Source organism: Staurois parvus, unplaced genomic scaffold (assembly GCF_062004578.1).
Source record: "Staurois parvus isolate SC_StPar_1 unplaced genomic scaffold, SC_StPar_1.0 ptg001719l, whole genome shotgun sequence".
Taxonomy (NCBI): Eukaryota; Metazoa; Chordata; class Amphibia; order Anura; family Ranidae; genus Staurois; species Staurois parvus.
This window is the reverse complement of record NW_028319515.1, coordinates 210,490-229,589: the sequence shown is the minus strand read 5'-3', so window position 1 is coordinate 229,589 and position 19,100 is coordinate 210,490. Positions and strand designations below refer to the sequence as shown.

Sequence of the window (19,100 nt, the reverse complement as noted above, 5' to 3'; positions counted from 1 at the left end):
GCTTGGGGAGGAAGCCAGGGAAATGCATGGAATGATTAGATGACGCGGGGGTGCGACAGTCGGATGGTGTTTGGTACTGTTGCGATCGGGCTGATGCGCTGGTGTCAGAAATCCAATCCCCGACTTGCTGTTCAGGCCAGTCTCGGCCCAATTGAACTTGGGCAGGTCCATACACAGTACCTCTTGTGGGCAGGTCAGGACCACCTCCCCCAGAGTCAATTGGCCGAAGACTAATGTCCCGCCCATGTCCAAATCGCAATAAATTGAACGCATGGACATTTGGACAGGGTGATTCGTACGGAGCTGGTTCGATTGACTAGCGGATTGCCAAGTTTCTGGCTTGCTCCAGCCGCAGGGTAAAGTGTTATTCTGTCTTTTTATTCCCTTTTATTTTATAGTAATTAGTCATTTGTGTGTCTTCTTATATCTTTGTATTTGCTGTAACCTTTTATCTTTTGTACATATTTTATGCACTGCCCACTTTGGGAAATTAAATCTTAAAATTAATTGGTGAACTTCTGTGTACTTAAGCACGTGCTCATATCTTCGGAGAGACTAGATCAGAGAGACTAGATTGGAGAGATTAGATTGGGTTATATTGTATTGTATTTTAGTGCCTTTAAAACGCTCGGTTAAGCTCATTGCCAATCTGTATGCAACTGCACTGTGAGTGGGCAGATTGCACGCAGATTGCAAAGGTAACAGATCTGCCAGACGGAGATCTGTATGTGTGTGGTGTCTCAACAGACCATTCTGCGGATAAACTGTTGGGTGGTGGCAGGCTACCTTTATGGTGCGTCTGGTGTGGGGGTGTGTGGACAGTGGAAGGGTTATCAACACCGGGGTTCAAGCTAGGATAGCTGAAGGGACCTTTAGAAGGGTGTGTGATTACTAAGCTGGTCCTCAACTCTAATCAGGGCATCAGGTTGTATGTAAGATCGTATCTGCCAGTGTGTGGCCGACCAGCTGGATTGGAGTGGAGTCTCCATCTGGTGGTGGCCAGAGGTAGTGCGGGCTGTGAAAAGGTATCACGGCTGATCTTATATACGGTTTGAGATATTCAAGTGTAAATCCCTTTATTATCCCCTCTTTACCACCCTGTCGCGGCCACACGTGTGCGTCACGGTTAGCTAGTCGCTGTGGGCGTGGCGTGTGGTGGACACGTGACAGGGTGATCGTTTTAAGCGAATCCTTGACAGTTGGCGGCAGCGTGCGGGATCTGCTTAGTACATTAGTGCATGGTTTATTCATTTAACCCATGTACTAAAGGTTAGAAGCTTGGTAGAAGTGACTGACCTACAGAAGCTCACTCAGTGCATAATTTTTGTTTTGTAGAAGACATACTTGGCTATTTGCTCCCCCCCCTTTCTTTGTTTTTCTTTTCTATCTTTTATTTTGGCAAAATGGCTGAGACAGTAATCAGCTACAAGAAGCAAAGTCGAGATGACCTGATGAATCTGTGCGAGATCAGAGGTATCCCGACCACAAGGGACCAGACAAAGGAGCAGATGATACATGCCCTGGTCGAGAAAGACGGGGAGGAGCGAGACTTGGATGTGGAGCCACAGGATGTGGAACAGCCACTTTCTCCGTCACTGGATGTGGATCGTGGTGACATCCGAGAGGGCCAACTGGAAGCCCATTCGTTGTCCCTGCAGGCTGATCTACAGCTGCTGGGCCCAGTCAGTGAAGCATTACGCTTCAAGTTCATTTCGGAGCGCCGGGAAGCAGAGCGGGAGGACAGGCGGGCAGAGCGGGAGGACAAACGAAAAGATCGGGAAGCACAATGGCGACATGAACTGGAGCTAGAAAAACTCCGGATGCAGCAGAACAGGTCTGCTGGTAACACTGAGTCCAGGGAAGAACGGATACACAGAGTTTCCCTGGACAAATTCCCCACCATGGACGTGGATGGTGATATGGACACTTTTTTACAAGGGTTTGAGAGGACTTGTCGTCAATACCTCCTGCCCAAGGAGCAATGGGCACAGTACCTTATCCCAGGCCTGAAAGGCAAGGCCCTGGATGTGCTTCTGAGTCTTCCAGAGGGCCAAGAAAGGGACTATGAGACTCTTAAACAGGCCATTGTTAAACGGTACCAGCTCACGCCAGAGGTGTACCGCAAGCGTTTCAGGACATTGCATCGAGGTCCTAATGACAGCTACATGGACCTCGTCTGCAGTCAGCGCACTGCTTTCCAGCAATGGCTAAAGGGACTGTCCGTAAGCACCTTTGGCGCCCTACAGGAACTCATGATTAAGGACCAGTTCCTACAGACATGTCCTTTTGAGGTCAGGCAGTTTGTACTTGACCGAGATCCCAAGACAGTGGATCAAGCAGCAGAAATAGCTGACTCCTATGCGGCTAACAGAATGCCTAGCACCCGGAGGACTACTGAACGCAGCTGGAAGGGAGGAAAGGAAACCGGCCGCTCTTCTCCGGACATCCAGAAGACCAAGGCATCCAGACCTTTAGGAGCCGCCCCAACAACTGTGGATACCCGGAGATGTTTTTTGTGCCACCGGATAGGTCATCTCAGTGTATCCTGCCCTGAGAAAAAGAAGGCTGTCCCACCTTCTACCAAGACAACCCACCTGGAGTCTACTGTTTTGTGTGTTTCCAGGAATGCAAGGGGGCTCGCCGATAACCTGCAGCCTGTCACTGTGGGTGGCAGAGTTACCACCGGCCTGAGGGACAGCGGAGCGGAGGTGACTTTAGTGCATCCAGAACTGGTGAGCCCTGAGGATCTTATTCCTGGTAAGACCATGACTGTGAAGGGGGTTGGGGGCATCAACCCAGCTGTCCCCACGGCCTGTGTTTATTTAGACTGGGGAGCTGGGAGAGGAATGAGAAAAGTGGGTGTAACAGATGCCATTCCCACGAGAGTATTATTGGGTACTGACCTGGGACGGTTGGTAGCCCATTATGAGCCATATCAAGCACCCCTAGAACCTACCTCACCACCTGAGGCCCTGGACTCATGTAAAAGACTGATTGAAGACTCCATGAAGACTGGGGATTCTGGGGAGGGTGAGGGGGTGAAGGACTGTGTACCAGGGCCTGGCTCTAGTGGATGTCTGGAGTCAAGGCCTGGAGAAGAGTTTAAAATCGCAGAGGACTCTGCAACTGATAATGTTTTATGTGATGATGAGTGTAATGACAGGTGCAAGGCAGACCTTCCTTCTGGTGCAGTGGTGACTCGGGGTGCCCACCAGGTGGCCCCGGACCAGTCATTGCCCACTGCTACAGAGGAACTGTCTGTGGAAGGGCCCAATCTAGCTGGGTTGGACCCTTGTGAACATGGCCCAGAGGGCCTAAGGTCTCCTCAGACTGTTGTCCACCTGGCACCTGTGGCAGATAGCGCTGAGTCCCCTGGAGCTGTGAGAATTGACGGCAGCCCAGAGGATCTCAGGGGTCTGGCTGAAGGACCGCCAGTGGTGGATAGCAGGATGGGGGTGCATGGGGAAAAGGAATTTGGTTGTTTACCCCTATGTAAAGCAACAGGATGTTCTTCTGAAGTCCCCGGGGAAAAGGCACATTGGGTTTCAGTAGACCAGTGTTGTGTGCCCCTCGCCCCTTGTGGGATAAAGTTCTCTGTTGTCTGCTCCCCTGACACCACAGATACCAGTAATGCCACTTTGGATCCTGGGCTGTGGTGCACAGAGGAGGGACCACAAGGTGAGGGTTTAAGTCTGATTCATTCTGACTCTACCCCCTCAGTAGCTGTGGCTGACGGCCCTGAGTTTCCAGAGGCTGTTACATCTGATGCCAGCCCAGAGGAACTCATGGGTGGTGACAGACGCTCTGCTGAGGATGGAGTAGAAGTGTGTGACTTGGGTCAGAGGACAACCCCTAGTGGAATTTTTCCTTCTGTAACCTTCCCCTCTGTCACCACAGTCATGGGTGCTGCCAGTGCAGACTCATTTCTGTGTGTTGCAGAGGGAAGTCTGCAGGATGTTGGGGCAAATTCAGCCCGATCAGTGTCTTCCACCTCAGCAGCTGCAGCTGACATCACTGAGTCCTTCCAGGCTGATAGGTTTGAGGTTGGCCTGGAGGAGCTCAGGTGTGGTGCTGGCAGATGTTCTGCTGAGGAGGACAGAGTAGAAGGGTGTGGCACGGGTCAGAGTATGACCCCTGGTGGAGTAAAGTCTGTGGATTTATCCTTTGTCCCCACAGGTATGAGTATCATGATTGAGGACTCATTGCTGTGCACAGCAAGGGAAGGATCACAGGATGATGGGGGAACACTGACCCCCTCTGAATCTGCTTTCTCAGAGGTTGGAGCTGACAGCCCTGTATTCTTGCTGGCTGATAGGTTTGATGTCAGCCCAGAGGAAGTCAGGGTTTGTGCTGACCAGTCTCTGGCTGAGGCAGAAAGAGCAGAAGTGTGGGAGACAGGTCCAAGGGTGGAGGTTCTGGTATCCAAGCCATGGAACCAGGTCCAGATCACCCAGGAACAACCTTATGTCAGGCTCAGGCATCTGGGTGTTGCAGCTGATAGAGAACCACCAGATGACCCTGGCCAGTGGCTGAAAATGTTGACAGCGCACAATGACAGGTTTACCTGTACCCGTCCAGTCGATAGTCGGTGGCCAGCAGATGAAATGGATCCACGGGGGGATCTGCTGGCCAGTGGTGACCCAGACCCTTTGGGATCAGTCAGAGAGCTGGGCAGAAGCCCTTCCCCATCGGCAGGGGGATGGGCTGAGCTGTCAGCGGTGTCAAACTTTAGTTGGGAGAACTTCCCCCCCCCAACCTAGGGAACCTTCCATGTAGACGCGTTAGCCGACCCGTTTAGGCTCAGCTATGCGTCATCTGGAAGAGGGGAGATGTAACGGACATGTAAAATTTATTGTAACGGACATGTAAGATTTGAGTGGAAATATGGTATCATAGCCATGACAGGTTGAGAAGATTAGATTATGTCAGGCCCCTTAATTACAAAGGTGTGTGCAGGAACAGTCTGGTCATTAAGGATTTACATTGAGCTCCCTGGGCAGTAGGGAAATGAATAGAAGGTACAAATGGTCTGGGGTCAGATGTGTATGTATACACAATTACTCCATAGGCCTTACAGACCCAATCATCATTTAGCATTAATTAGTCTAAAGCCAGGTTCCTGGAGGTGACACCTTTTGTGTGTCAATCAGGTTATCACCTTCTAGGAAAACCAGTGACAGCAGACAGACGGTCTGCCTTTTGTGGAAAGCTCTATAAGTAATATTCACATCAAAGAAGTATGTTTAATCTCTTATAAAAGCCAAAATATTAGTTGGAGAGAGATGGAAATGCTTCCTTTGTGCAGACCATTCTGTGCGCTACATTTACATATAAGAATCATATGTGTGGCTTGGGGAGGAAGCCAGGGAAATGCATGGAATGATTAGATGACGCGGGGGTGCGACAGTTGGATGGTGTTTGGTACTGTTGCGATCGGGCTGATGCGCTGGTGTCAGAAATCCAATCCCCGACTTGCTGTTCAGGCCAGTCTCGGCCCAATTGAACTTGGGCAGGTCCATACACAGTACCTCTTGTGGGCAGGTCAGGACCACCTCCCCCAGAGTCAATTGGCCGAAGACTAATGTCCCGCCCATGTCCAAATCGCAATAAATTGAACGCATGGACATTTGGACAGGGTGATTCGTACGGAGCTGGTTCGATTGACTAGCGGATTGCCAAGTTTCTGGCTTGCTCCAGCCGCAGGGTAAAGTGTTATTCTGTCTTTTTATTCCCTTTTATTTTATAGTAATTAGTCATTTGTGTGTCTTCTTATATCTTTGTATTTGCTGTAACCTTTTATCTTTTGTACATATTTTATGCACTGCCCACTTTGGGAAATTAAATCTTAAAATTAATTGGTGAACTTCTGTGTACTTAAGCACGTGCTCATATCTTCGGAGAGACTAGATCAGAGAGACTAGATTGGAGAGATTAGATTGGGTTATATTGTATTGTATTTTAGTGCCTTTAAAACGCTCGGTTAAGCTCATTGCCAATCTGTATGCAACTGCACTGTGAGTGGGCAGATTGCACGCAGATTGCAAAGGTAACAGATCTGCCAGACGGAGATCTGTATGTGTGTGGTGTCTCAACAGACCATTCTGCGGATAAACTGTTGGGTGGTGGCAGGCTACCTTTATGGTGCGTCTGGTGTGGGGGTGTGTGGACAGTGGAAGGGTTATCAACACCGGGGTTCAAGCTAGGATAGCTGAAGGGACCTTTAGAAGGGTGTGATTACTAAGCTGGTCCTCAACTCTAATCAGGGCATCAGGTTGTATGTAAGATCGTATCTGCCAGTGTGTGGCCGACCAGCTGGATTGGAGTGGAGTCTCCATCTGGTGGTGGCCAGAGGTAGTGCGGGCTGTGAAAAGGTATCACGGCTGATCTTATATACGGTTTGAGATATTCAAGTGTAAATCCCTTTATTATCCCCTCTTTACCACCCTGTCGCGGCCACACGTGTGCGTCACGGTTAGCTAGTCGCTGTGGGCGTGGCGTGTGGTGGACACGTGACAGGGTGATCGTTTTAAGCGAATCCTTGACAGTGGGTCCCTGTACCGCCTCCCATTGCTGCTGTTTCCATCGCCACACTCTGCCATGTGCCACTTTCAGGTCTCCTCACACTCCTGCTGGTTTCCATTTTGTCATAGGTTGCTGGCAGATTACAGGCCTCCCATAGGTGCTGCCAGGCCCCAAATCTGCCATGGGACCCCGTACCGCATGGTCACGCTGCTGCTGGGTCCACAGTGTGTCATGGGTCCCTGTACCGCCTCCCATTGCTCCCACTCTGCCATGTGCCACTTTCAGGTCTCCTCACACTCCTGCTGGTTTCCATTTTGTCATAGGTTGCTGGCAGATTACAGGCCTCCCATAGGTGCTGCCAGGCCCCAAATCTGCCATGGGCCCCCGTACCGCCTGGTCACGCTGCTGCTGGGTCCACAGTGTGTCATGGGTCCCTGTACCGCCTCCCATTGCTGCTGTTTCCATCACCACACTCTGCCATGTGCCACTTTCAGGTCTCCTCACACTCCTGCTGGTTTCCATTTTGTCATAGGTTGCTGGCAGATTACAGGCCTCCCATAGGTGCTGCCAGGCCCCACATCTGCCATGGGCCCCCGTACCGCATGGTCACGCTGCTGCTGGGTCCAGAGTGTGTCATGGGTCCCTGTACCGCCTCCCATTGCTCCCACTCTGCCATGTGCCACTTTGAGGTCTCCTCACACTCCTGCTGGTTTCCATTTTGTCATAGTTTGCTGTATGGCCTCCCATTGCTGCTGCCTCCACCGCCACACTGTGGCTCCACACTCTGGTTTTGGCCCCGTGACTGGCCAAATGAGTGAAATGTGCGGTGATTCTAAGATCGACGGCACTCATCTGCATGTCATACTGACTGACAGTATTATTTCTCTTCCCCAGCAGACTCCAAGGGCATTTAAATTAAAGGTACAGTGTTCTGCACTAATATTAAGTCTCTCTGAAGCCTAGAAACACCCTTTTTTAAGTTAAATTCACAGCGAATATATTCGACTCGAATCAAATATTTTCCACGAATTCGCCGAATCAGTCTAATCGAATTTTTGAATACTTCGCTCATCTCTAATTATAATACAGGATTTATATAGCAGCAACTGTATGCACTGCGCTCTGCTATATAAGGGGAGACAGTACAGTTACAATACAATCACTAGGAGTGCCTTGCCCATAAGAGCTTACCATCTAATAGGGTGGGGCAAGTGGTACAAGAGGTCCTAACTGTGGAGAATGATCTGATGGGAAAAATAAACGTTCAGTAGTTAGGTGGCGAGGGTCAATGTCTAGGTGGCGAGGTGCGCTCATCATCAAGAGATAACTTTTCAGAGATTCCCTAAAGGCAGCCAGAGTAGGAGACATTCAGACAGATTGAAGTAGAGAGTTCCAGAGGATGGGAGAGGCTCTGATGAAAGTCCTGGAAATGAGCATGGCAGAAGGAGACAAGGGAGCTAGAGAGCAGGAGGTCATGAGAGGAGCAGAGAGGATGGTTTTGGGAGATATTTGATGATGTACAGTGCCTTGAAAAAGTATTCCTACCCCTTGATATGTCCCCCATGTTGTTGTGTTACAATGTATTCCCCTCCTCCCCGAAATGCCCCCCATGTTGTCATGTTACAAGGTATTCCCCTCCCCCCCAAAATGCCCCCCATGTTGCCATGTTACAATGTATTCCCCTCCCCCTAAAATGTCCCTGTCAGGAATGGACTCAGCACTGGTGGTGGGACTCACCTGCCGTGTGGGCTGCAGTACCAGGACTGACCAGCGGGTGCTCTCAGCAGCCAGAAGCTCACTCCTGCAGTCAGCCAACACCTGAGGCTGATTGCAGGAGGTGTATTTAAGGCATGACCAGGCCTGTGATCAGGGCCTTGGTGTAATATTTTCCCATAAGCCCCTGTACCTGGTATCCTGTGTTCCTGCCTCGTTGCTGACCCTGCTTTGATCCTGACCTCTGCTGACCGTCTCCTGTTGAACCCCTGGCTTCCTGACCATCCTTCTGCCTGATCCTCGGTACCGCGCTGCCCGCTACCTGCTGAACCTGGCTTGTGACCCCGACCATTCTCTGCTTGCTCCTCCTGTACCACACTGCCCGCACGATACAGACCCGGCCTGTCTGACTACGCTTACTTCACCCGACGATCCATCCATCCCACACGGATCACCTTTGGTAAGTCTGCCTGCCTCTTCCCATCAGACTCCGTACTGCACTCCCCTGCCAGTACTCTCTACCACAGCTGGACGCACTCAGGGGTCGCGACCTGGTTCCAGTCTACACCAAGTCCATCCCCACCATCAGAGGCCCTGGTGAATAGCAGGCTGGGACTTAGACCCCGCGCCCTGAGGAATTCCGTGCTGTGGGCTGCTAGAGACACTGCCAGGTGGCACCTGACAGTACCTTACGGCCTGCCTGACCATTCCACCTCTCCAGCCTGACTATGCCTGTGTTCCTGAAGCCTGCTACTTCCCTGTGTCAGTCCACACATTTCTGGTCATACTCGGATCCCTAACAGTCCCCCATGTTGTCATGTTACAATGTATCCCCCCCCCCCCCATGTTGCCATGTTACAATGTATTTATCAGGATTGGATGTGATGGACCGACACAAATTGGCACATAATTGTGAAGTGGAAGGAAAATGAGAAATGGTTTCCAATGTGACCAATAAATCTGTGAGGCGTGTGGGGACATTTGTATTCAGCCCCCCCGAGTCAATACTTTGTAGGACCCCCTTTGGCTGCCATTCCAGCTGCAAGTCTTTTTGGGGATGTCTCTTTGCACATCTAGAGAGGGACATTTCTGCCCGTTCTTCTTTGCAGAATCCCTCAAGCTCTGTCAGATTGGATGGAGAGCGTCTGGGAACAGCAATTTCCAGGTCTGGCCACAGATTCTCCATTGGATTTGGGTCTGGACTGTGACTGGGCCATTCTAACACATGAAGATGCTTTGATCGGAACCATTCCATTGTAGGTCTGGCTGGATGTTTCAGGTCGTTGTCCTGCTGGAAGGGGAACCTCCGCCCCGGTCTCAAGTCTTCTGCAGACTCTAACAGGTTTTCTTCTAAGGTTGCCCTGTATTTGGCTCCATCCATCTTCCCATCAACTCTGACCAGCTTCCCTGTCCCTGCTGAAGAAAAGCATCCCCACCACATGATGCTGCCACCACCATGTTTCACCTTGGGGATGGTGTGTTCAGGGTGATGTTCAGTGTTCGCTTGTGGAGTGCACGACTGATAGTTTTCCTGTGGACGGATTCTCCCAACTGAGCTGTGGATTTCTGCAGCTCCTCCAGAGTTCCCATGGGCCTCTTGGCTGCTTCTCTGATGAATGCTGTCCTTGCCCAGCCTGTCAGTTTAGGTGGACTGCAGAGGCCAGTGGAGAGTTTGGCAGAGAGGGATTAAGGACACTGAATGGAGGCCAGTGGAGGGATTGGCAGAGAGGGGTGAAGGACACTGAATGGAGGCCAGAGGAGGGATTGGCAGAGAGGGGTGGAGGACACTGAATGGAGGCCAGTGAAGAGATTGGCAGAGAGGGGTGGAGGACACTGAATAGAGACCAGTGGAGGGATTGGCAGAGGGGGGTGGAGGACACTGAATAGAGACCAGTGGAGGGATTGGCAGAGAGGGGTGGAGGATACTAAATGGAGGCCAGTGGAGGGATTTGCAGAGAGGGGTGGAGGACACTGAGCAGTTGATAAGGTAGATGAGTCTGGCAGCAGTATTCATAGACTGAAGAGGGGAAAGCCTATGGAGAGGTCGGCCTATGAGAAGGCAGTTTCAATAGTCAAGGCAAAAGATAACAAGGGAGACAATGAGGAACTTGGTGGTTTCATTAGTTAAACATGAGCAAATTTTAGAGACGTTACGGAGGTGAAGTCTACAATCTTTTGACAGTTATTAAATTTGGGGCTGAAATTAAAAAAAGGAACTCATATACTAAATATAATTACAGGTATACCCCATCCGGGTAGTAGAATAGATATTTTTTACTAAAGTGGCCATTTAATTCAGGGAGAGGAGGTGCAGGAGATAATGGAAGTCCTGCTAGGTGCACCTTGTAGGAAATTTCCTGTGGACACCCATGATTAGTTCACATCTGTACTTCTCCCCCCCTGGAAGCACCTCAGTAGTGTCACCCCCCATCCAGCATACTGTAGATCCCTCCAGTTAGATCCCATACAGTGCAGGAGAAGACCTTTCACATCTGATTTCCCATGTTATGAGATGAAATTGGTGTGAACGCTCTTCCGGCTGAATGCCGGGATTGGGGAACATTAATGGTGAATTTGTCCAAAACTTGTCAGCAATTTTATTTCCTTTCCTCCCAGATTGAGAGAATACAGAACAAACATTTGTATCAAAATTACCAAATTAAGAAGAGCAGTATCGATACCAAGAACGGTACCAGGACCAATGAGAAGAGGCTCTTCCATGGCACCGAGAGCGGGACAACCGATAATATAAATCACTATGGGTTCAACAGAGCCTACGCCGGGAGCAATGGTGAGAAGAGACCCCCCCTCCCCCTTCCCCTCACCACATTGCAGAAAGTATGATATCATTGGGGCAGTACAATACCTGCTTGATTCTGTGGTATTCTGGGTTCAATTCTCAGCAAGGCTGTAATATATCTGCATGGAGTTTGTTTGCTTTGTGATATTTGGGGGTCTGGATCACTAGCCAGCTGTTTTGTAAAAGCAAACAGTTTTTATTTCTTTTAAAGACAGGCAAACAAAAACTAGTTTTTCTTCAGCATAGATCAAAGAAAATGGTCCACCAACCTCAGGTACAAAGCAAAACTTCGGCTCACCGCCAGCATAAATGTGTCCCATAACAGGGATTAGTGTCCCCGCCTGCTCCAGGGGTCTACATAAAGTCACCACAGCTCAGCAGTGTCTTAGTAGCCGAACAGCACACAGCCGTCTCCCACAAGTGTGTCCTGCTCCACATCACTCCTCATGGACACCTGCTGGCTGTTTCCTTCCCTTTTCAGACACTTCTTGCAGGCGAGTTAACCTTTTCAGGTTCAAAGTACCGATAGACAGGGTTGGAGGCCCTTTTCCAACCAAAAACTCTTTGAGTCTCCAACTTCTGGGACCCATATGAGGACTTAAAATAGGCAAATCAGTTTTACTGCTTTAGCGGATCACCCCAGGAGCCAGGATGCGTTCACCCACATGGATGTCACATTGGGATCAGCGACTGTGTCTGTGCAACCACTGCATTTAGCTAGAGCACTCCTGAGGTGATATCATGGGTGGGTTAGCGCCCCTATATAAGCCAGGCTGGGGGGAGTCTTAGAGCAGTTGGGCATGGGAACCAGAGACCCCACCAGCATGCAGATGTAGGCAGCTAAGTGGAGGCCCTGGACAGTGCCCAGGGGTGCCCATGCATTAAAACAGCCCCGGTACGAACTCACACACCCCATGGGGATGAGGCCATAGAGGAGGTCTGTTGCAGAATAGAGAGCAGAATGGTTAAACTGGGAAGGGTTTCTATGGGTAAACATTCGGGGGTTGGAGGGAAAGGAGGTGGAAGACAGGGAGAGGGTGGAGCTAATAAGGTGGTGATCAGAGAGAGGAAAAGTGAGTCTCCCCTCCCCCGGACTGTATACAATGTATATATATATACAGTATCTCCCAGAAGTGAGTCCTCCCCTCACATTTGTGTCAATATTTGATTCTCTCTTTCCATGTGACAACACTGAAGAAATGACACTTTGCTACAATGTGACGTAGTCAGTGTACAGTTTGTATAACATGGAAATTTTCTGTCCCCTCAAAATAACTCAACACACCGCCATTAATGTCTAAACCGCTGGCAACAAAAGTGAGTCCACCCCTAAGTAACAAGGTCCAAATTGGGCCCAAAATGTCAATATTTTGTGTGGCCGCCATTATTTTCAAGCACTGCCTTAACACTCTTGGGCATGAAGGTCACCAGAGCTTCACAGGTTGCCACTGGAGTCCTCTTCCACTCCTCCATGATGACATCATGAAGCTGGTGGATGTTGGAGATCTTGAGCTACTCCATCTTCCGTTTGAGGATGCCTCACAGATGCTCAATAGGGTTTAGGTCTGGAGACATGCTTGGCCAGTCCATCACCTTCATCCTCAGCTTCTTTAGCAAGGCAGTGGTGGTCTTGGAGGTGTGTTTGGGGTCATTATGTTGGAATACTGCCCTGCGGCCCAGTCTCTGAAGGGAGGGGATCATGCTCTGCTTCAGTATGTCAAAGTACATGTTGGCATTCATGGCTCCCTCAATGAACTGTAGCCCCCCAGTGCTGGCAGCACTCATGCAGCCCCAGACTATGACACCCCCACCACCATGGGGCCCCAGACCATGACACTCCCACCACCATGCTTGACTGTAGGCAAGACACACTTGTCTTTGTACTCCTTACCTGGTTGCCGCCACACACGCTTGACACCATCTGAACCCAATCAGTTGATCTTGGTGTCATCAGACCACAGGAGATGGTTCCAGTAATCCATGTCCTCAGTCTGCTTGTCTTCAGCAAACTGTTTGCGGACTTTCTTGTCCATCATCTTTAGAAGAGGCTTCCTTCTGGGATGACAGCCATGCAGACCAATGTGATGCAGTGTGCGGCGTATGGTCTGAGCACTGACAGGCTGACCCCCCACCCCTTCACCCTCTGCAGCAATGCTGGCACCACTGACAGGCTGACCCCCCCCACCCCTTCACCCTCTGCAGCAATGCTGGCAGCACTCATACGTCTATTTCCCAAAGACAACCTCTGGATATGACGCTGAGCACGTGCACTCAACTCCTTTGGTGGACCATGGCGAGGCCTGTTGTGAGGGGAACCTGTCCTGTTACACCGCTGTATGGTCTTGGCCCCCGTGCTGCAGCTCAGTTTCAGGGTCTCGGCAATCTTCTTATAGCCTCGGCCATCTTTATGTAGAGCAACAATTCTTTTTTTTAGATCCTCAGAGAGTTCTGTGCCGTGAGGTGCCATGTTGAACGTCCAGTTTTTTGTTTTTTTTTTAAGTCTGCAAACGTGCGAATAACGAAAAAACCCGTAAGTGAATCACAAAAAAAGTGCAAGTACAAAACACCACACGAAAACGTGCACTTAGCGGTGTGCTTTGTCCTTCCCCCGAAGGGGATGGACCTCTACCCTGATCCCCCCGCGGCACGAAGCTCCTGACAGGGACAAGGTTCCCATTTGGTCCACCTAGCCAAAAGGCCTGGCGGACCCCCTTCCTTGTGGCCAGCCGAAGCCAGCCACACAGTACTTGGCCAGGGGGCTCTCCCGAAGAGAAAACCCCCTAGGGACAGGGGAGGAAGGAACCAAAAGGCCACACATCCTCCCCCTAGACTTCAGGGCAGGCCCGAGGACCCCCACCCTCCATCCTGTGAGGAAATAAAACACACACATAAGAGTGAAAGTGACAAAACGTGGGAGGTAAATAAATAAATAAATAAATAAAAAAAGTGGTCGTGCCAAATGTGCACAGACTAGGCCCTGAGGCCTGTAGCAAAAATTGCCCCGAACTTAGCCAGAAGGCCCGGTCCCGAGGGCGCTGTGCAGGAAAGTGTTTAAACACAGTGACCATGTGCCGTTTCTCACGTTGGGGTCCCACACCCAAGTGATACTAAGAGCACCCCTGAGGCGACCACTCAGAGGGCACTGGTTTGCGGACTTTCTGCCTTCCCGGCCCCTGGCCAGACTAAGGTAGATTCGCTCAAATCAGGAGGTACTGGGCCCCTCTGGCGTTCCAAAGGGGAATTACTCCCGGGCCCCAACTCTCTATGGGCTCTATGGGAGAGTTCTTTGCCATGAGGTGCCATGTTGAAGGTCCAGTGACCAGTATGAGAGAGTGAGAGCGATAACACCGAATGTAACCCCCCCGCTCCCCATTCACACCTGAGACCTTGTAACACCAACGAGTCACATGACACGCTTATACAAGCTGTACACTGACTACGTCACATTGTAGCAAAGTGTCATTTCTCCAGTGTTGTCACATGAAAAGATGGAATAAAATATTTACAAACATGAGAGGTGGACTCACTTCTGGGAGATACTGCAGGTTCCCTCATATGTAGATATCCTGTATATTCCGTGTTCCCTCATATGTAGAAGTCCTGTATATTCCGTGTTCCCTCATATGTAGATATCCTGAATATTCCGTGTTCCCTCATATGTAGATATCCTGAATATTCCGTGTTCCCTCGTATGTAGATATCCTGTATATTCCGTGTTCCCTCGTATGTAGATATCCTGAATATTCCGTGTTCCCTCATATGTAGATATCCTGAATATTCCGTGTTCCCTCGTATGTAGATATCCTGTATATTCCGTATTCCCTCATATGTAGATATCCTGTATATTCCGTGTTCCCTCGTATGTAGATATCCTGTATATTCCGTGTTCCCTCATATGTAGATATCCTGAATATTCCGTGTTCCCTCATATGTAGATATCCTGAATATTCCGTGTTCCCTCATATGTAAATATCCTGTATATTCCGTGTTCCCTCATATGTAGATATCCTGTATATTCCGTGTTCCCTCATATGTAGATATCCTGTATATTCCGTGTTCCCTCATATGTAGATATCCTGTATATTCCGTGTTCCCTGATATGTAGATATCCTGTATATTCCATGTTCCCTCATATGTAGATATCCTGTATATTCCGTGTTCCCTCATATGTAGATATCCTGTATATTCCGTGTTCCCTCATATGTAGATATCCTGTATATTCCGTGTTCCCTCATATGTAGATATCCTGTATATTCCGTGTTCCCTCATATGTAGATATCCTGTATATTCCGTGTTGTATTTCTGATCTCAGGATAATCATTTCCTTTCTCTTTCTATGAGTCCAGCTGCGATGTTGGGAAGAGGGACGTATTTCGCTGCTGATGCCATTTACTCTTCGGATGACACGTACTCCAAACCGGATACAAATGGATACAAATACATGTATCTGGCCCGTGTCCTCACCGGTGTGTACTGTGTTGGTAATAAAGCAATGATCGCCCCTCCAGCCAAGAGCCCATCGAACCCCACCGACCTGTATGACAGCGTCACAGACCGTGTATCAGGACCCTCGGTGTTCGTGATATTTAATGACATCCAGGCCTATCCGGAATACCTCATCACCTTCACCAAGTGACCTCAGAGAGCACAACGAGGGCTACGGGGAAGTGTCAAGACTCTCAGCAGCTTCCCTGCGCAGCTCACGGCATCACCTGACAAGAAGACTCCTCCCGGGGCATACTCCTTTTTTTTTTCTTTGACTGCCACTTGCATCTTCCTTCTTTCTTCTTCTGGTTTGCACTAAATTCCAATAAATTGCCTGTTGACTCCCTTAGATCCATCTCTGATCAGCTTCACATGGAACTCTTCGACTTTAAAGTGAACCTGTAGCCAGGCAACAGAAAAGCAATACAGAATAGAAGAGGAAGGCGTGCCCCCCCTACCCCCCCCCCCCATTCCCCCTCCCCTCCCCCTAGTCAGATTTCTGTCTTGTACCCTGTCTGGTGAAGGGAACTATCTTTATTGGAGAGGGATGAGTGATAAAAACTTGATGGAGGTCCTAAGCCATCCTCAGTCTACCCAAAAATTTGTCTTGACATACACTTTCAGGGAGTAAATGTGAATATATTGTATACAGGCGAGCGATAGTGATGATAATAAAGCAGCTAACATGCAAGGTATAGGTAACAATCCCCACAAGTATATGTATAACAAGGTGCAGCGCTAAAAACATAAAGTAAATGTATCAATTGGGACAATAAAGTGCAACATATAAATATATATAAAATGTGGGAATATATATAAAAAAAAACAGGAAATCAGCAAACGGTAGGAAATCAATGTCCGAGAGTAAATGTGATAATAAGTCCATCAAACAACTGCGTTCAAATAATGTCCTTCTATTCATAAAGTGCAGGATGTGAAGGTGAGATCATTCACACAGGGGAATCCTCCACCTCGGACGGATGTACACTCACCAGAAGGTATATGATATCAGGCGTATGGTATGTCACATCTGGAGGTGAAGAGGCAGCCAGGGGGTCAATCACACTGCTCCATCATAGGCATACAGTGCAGGAAATGCGTATTTGCCCCCCCTGATGGTGAATGTTTGCCCCTCACACAGAAATGATCGGTCTAACAATGGAATGTTCGCCCCTCACACAGAAATGATCGGTCTAACAATGGAATGTTCGCCCCTCACACAGAAATGATCGGTCTAACAATGGAATGTTCGGTGTAACACTGAGAGACAGAATACAACAACAAATTCAGCAGAAATGCGTCTAACAAATGATGACGTATCTGCATGTTCATGAGGGAAAGAAGGATTTGATCCCCTTCACAAAACATGACTTAGTACTTGGTGGCCAATCCCTTGTTGGCAATCACAGAGGTCAGACGTTTCCTGGAGTTGGCCCCCAGGTTCGCACACATCTCAGGAGGGATTTTGGCCCACTCCTCTTGGCAGATCCTCTCCAAGTCATTAAGGTTTGGTGGCTGACGTTTGGCAACTCGAACTTTCAGCTCCCTCCCCAGATTTTCAATCGGATGAAGGTCTGGAGACTGGCTAGGCCACTCCAGGACCTTAATGTGCTTCTTCTTGAGCCGCTCCTTTGTTGCCTTGGCCGTGTGTTTTGGGTCATTGTCATGCTGGGACACCCATCCACCACCCATTTTCAATGCCCTGGCTGAGGGAAGAAGGTTCTCACCAAAGATTTGAGGGTACTTTGCCCCGTCCATCGCCCCTTTGATGCGGTGCAGTTGTCCTGTCCCCTTAGCAGAAAAACACCCCCAAAGCAGAATGTTTCCACCACCATGTTTCACAGTTGGGATGGTGTTCTTGGGGTCATAGGCAGCATTCCTCCTCCTCCAAACACGGTGAGTTGAGTTGATGCCAAAGAGCTGGATTTTGGTCTCCTCTGACCACAACACTTCCCACCAGTCCTCCTCTGCATCATTCAGATGTTCAGTGGCAGACTTCAGACGGGCCTGGACATGTGCTTTCTTGAGCAGAGGGACCTTGCGGCACTGCAGGATTTCAGTCCTTGTCGGCGTAGTGTGTTACCAATTGTTTTCTTGGTGACTGTGGTCCCAGCTGCCTGGAGATCATTGACAAGATCCTCACGTGTAGTTCTGGGATGATTCCTCACTGTTCTCATGATCATTGACACTCCACGAGGTGAGATCTTGCATGGTGCACCAGACCTAGGGAGACTGACACTTGTTTTGTGTTTCTTCCATTTGTGAATGATTGCACCAACTGTTGTCACCTTCTCACCAAGCTGCTTGGCCATAGTTTGGTAGCCCAGTCCAGCCTTGTGTAGGTCTACCATCTTGTCCCTGACATCCTTGGACAGCTCTTTGGTCTTTGCCATGGTGGAGAGTTTGGAATCTGATGGTTTGATGGCTCCTGTGGACAGGTGTCTTTTATACAGGTAACACAATGAGATTAGCAGCACTCCCTTTAAGAGACTGCTTCTAATCTCAGCTTGTTACCTGTATGAGAGACACCTGGGAGCCAGAAATCCTGCTGAATGATAGGGGATCAAATCCTTCTTTCCCTCATGAACATGCAGATCCGTCATCATTTGTTAGACGCATTTCTGCTGAATTTGTTGTTGTATTCTGTCTCTCAGTGTTACACCGAACATTCCATTGTTAGACCGATCATTTCTGTGTGAGGGGCGAACATTCCATTGTTAGACCGATCATTTCTGTGTGAGGGGCGAACATTCCATTGTTAGACCGATCATTTCTGTGTGAGGGGCGAACATTCAGCATCAGCCGGGGAGCAAATACACATTTCCTTCTCTGTAGGTGGAAGGAGGAACCCTTGTCCGAGGGAAGATCGCTCAACCACAAGAGCCAGAAATTCGTATTTAGTGTAGTCATTTATTGAATACTTAAAGCAGAGTTAAAACATCCACATGGAGTGATAAAAGGTAAAAATGACAGGTACCAAAATGGCCGCCGCTCCGTCCTTCGGCAGCGACAGCGTGATGTCAGCAATGTGGCTCCACCCTGGTACCTGTCATTTTTAGTGCACTTATTATCACATTTACTCACGGACATTATTTTCCTACCGTTTGCTGATTTCCTGTTTTTTTTATATATATTCCCAAGTTTTATATATATTCATATGTTGCACTTTATTGTTCCAATTGATACATTTTCTTTATGTTTTTAGCACTGCACCTTTTTATACATATATGCTTTCAGGGGTCTAGCTAAAAAAAATAGGCTGTGCAAATTTTTTTTTAACCACTTCAATACCGGGCACTTCTACCCCTTCCTGCCCACCGGGCATTTATACCTGCCTCCTGCCCACCAGGCACTTCTACCTGTCAGGGCTCCCAGGTGTGACCAGAGGTGTGTGACTGAAGCAGGGAAACGCAGACTTCAGATATGTGATTAACAATGTAATTTATTAACACTAACAATACAAACATAAACGCAGTGCAATACTAAACATAATACAGTGCAAACAAACCAACCAACCACCCACAGATAACAGTACATACAAGCAAGCGTCGTCAGGCAGGCCGGGTCAATATCAATTGGG

General features: G+C 49.0%; 1 protein-coding gene across 4 annotated transcripts in view; it reads left to right on the top strand.

The window, feature by feature from the left end:
* The window catches only part of LOC149434651 (protein mono-ADP-ribosyltransferase PARP14-like), a 196,616-nt gene extending 180,747 nt beyond the window's left edge, over window positions 1-15,869 (top strand). For all 4 annotated transcript variants that reach the window (XM_089663563.1, XM_089663562.1, XM_089663561.1 and 1 more), the window contains 2 exons: window positions 10,852-11,026; window positions 15,382-15,869. In XM_089663563.1, the coding sequence (XP_089519689.1) occupies window positions 10,852-11,026; window positions 15,382-15,671 (465 nt within the window). In that variant the 3' untranslated portion in view covers window positions 15,672-15,869. The remainder of the gene's footprint in view (window positions 1-10,851; window positions 11,027-15,381) is intronic.
* Window positions 15,870-19,100: the final 3,231 nt, after the last annotated feature.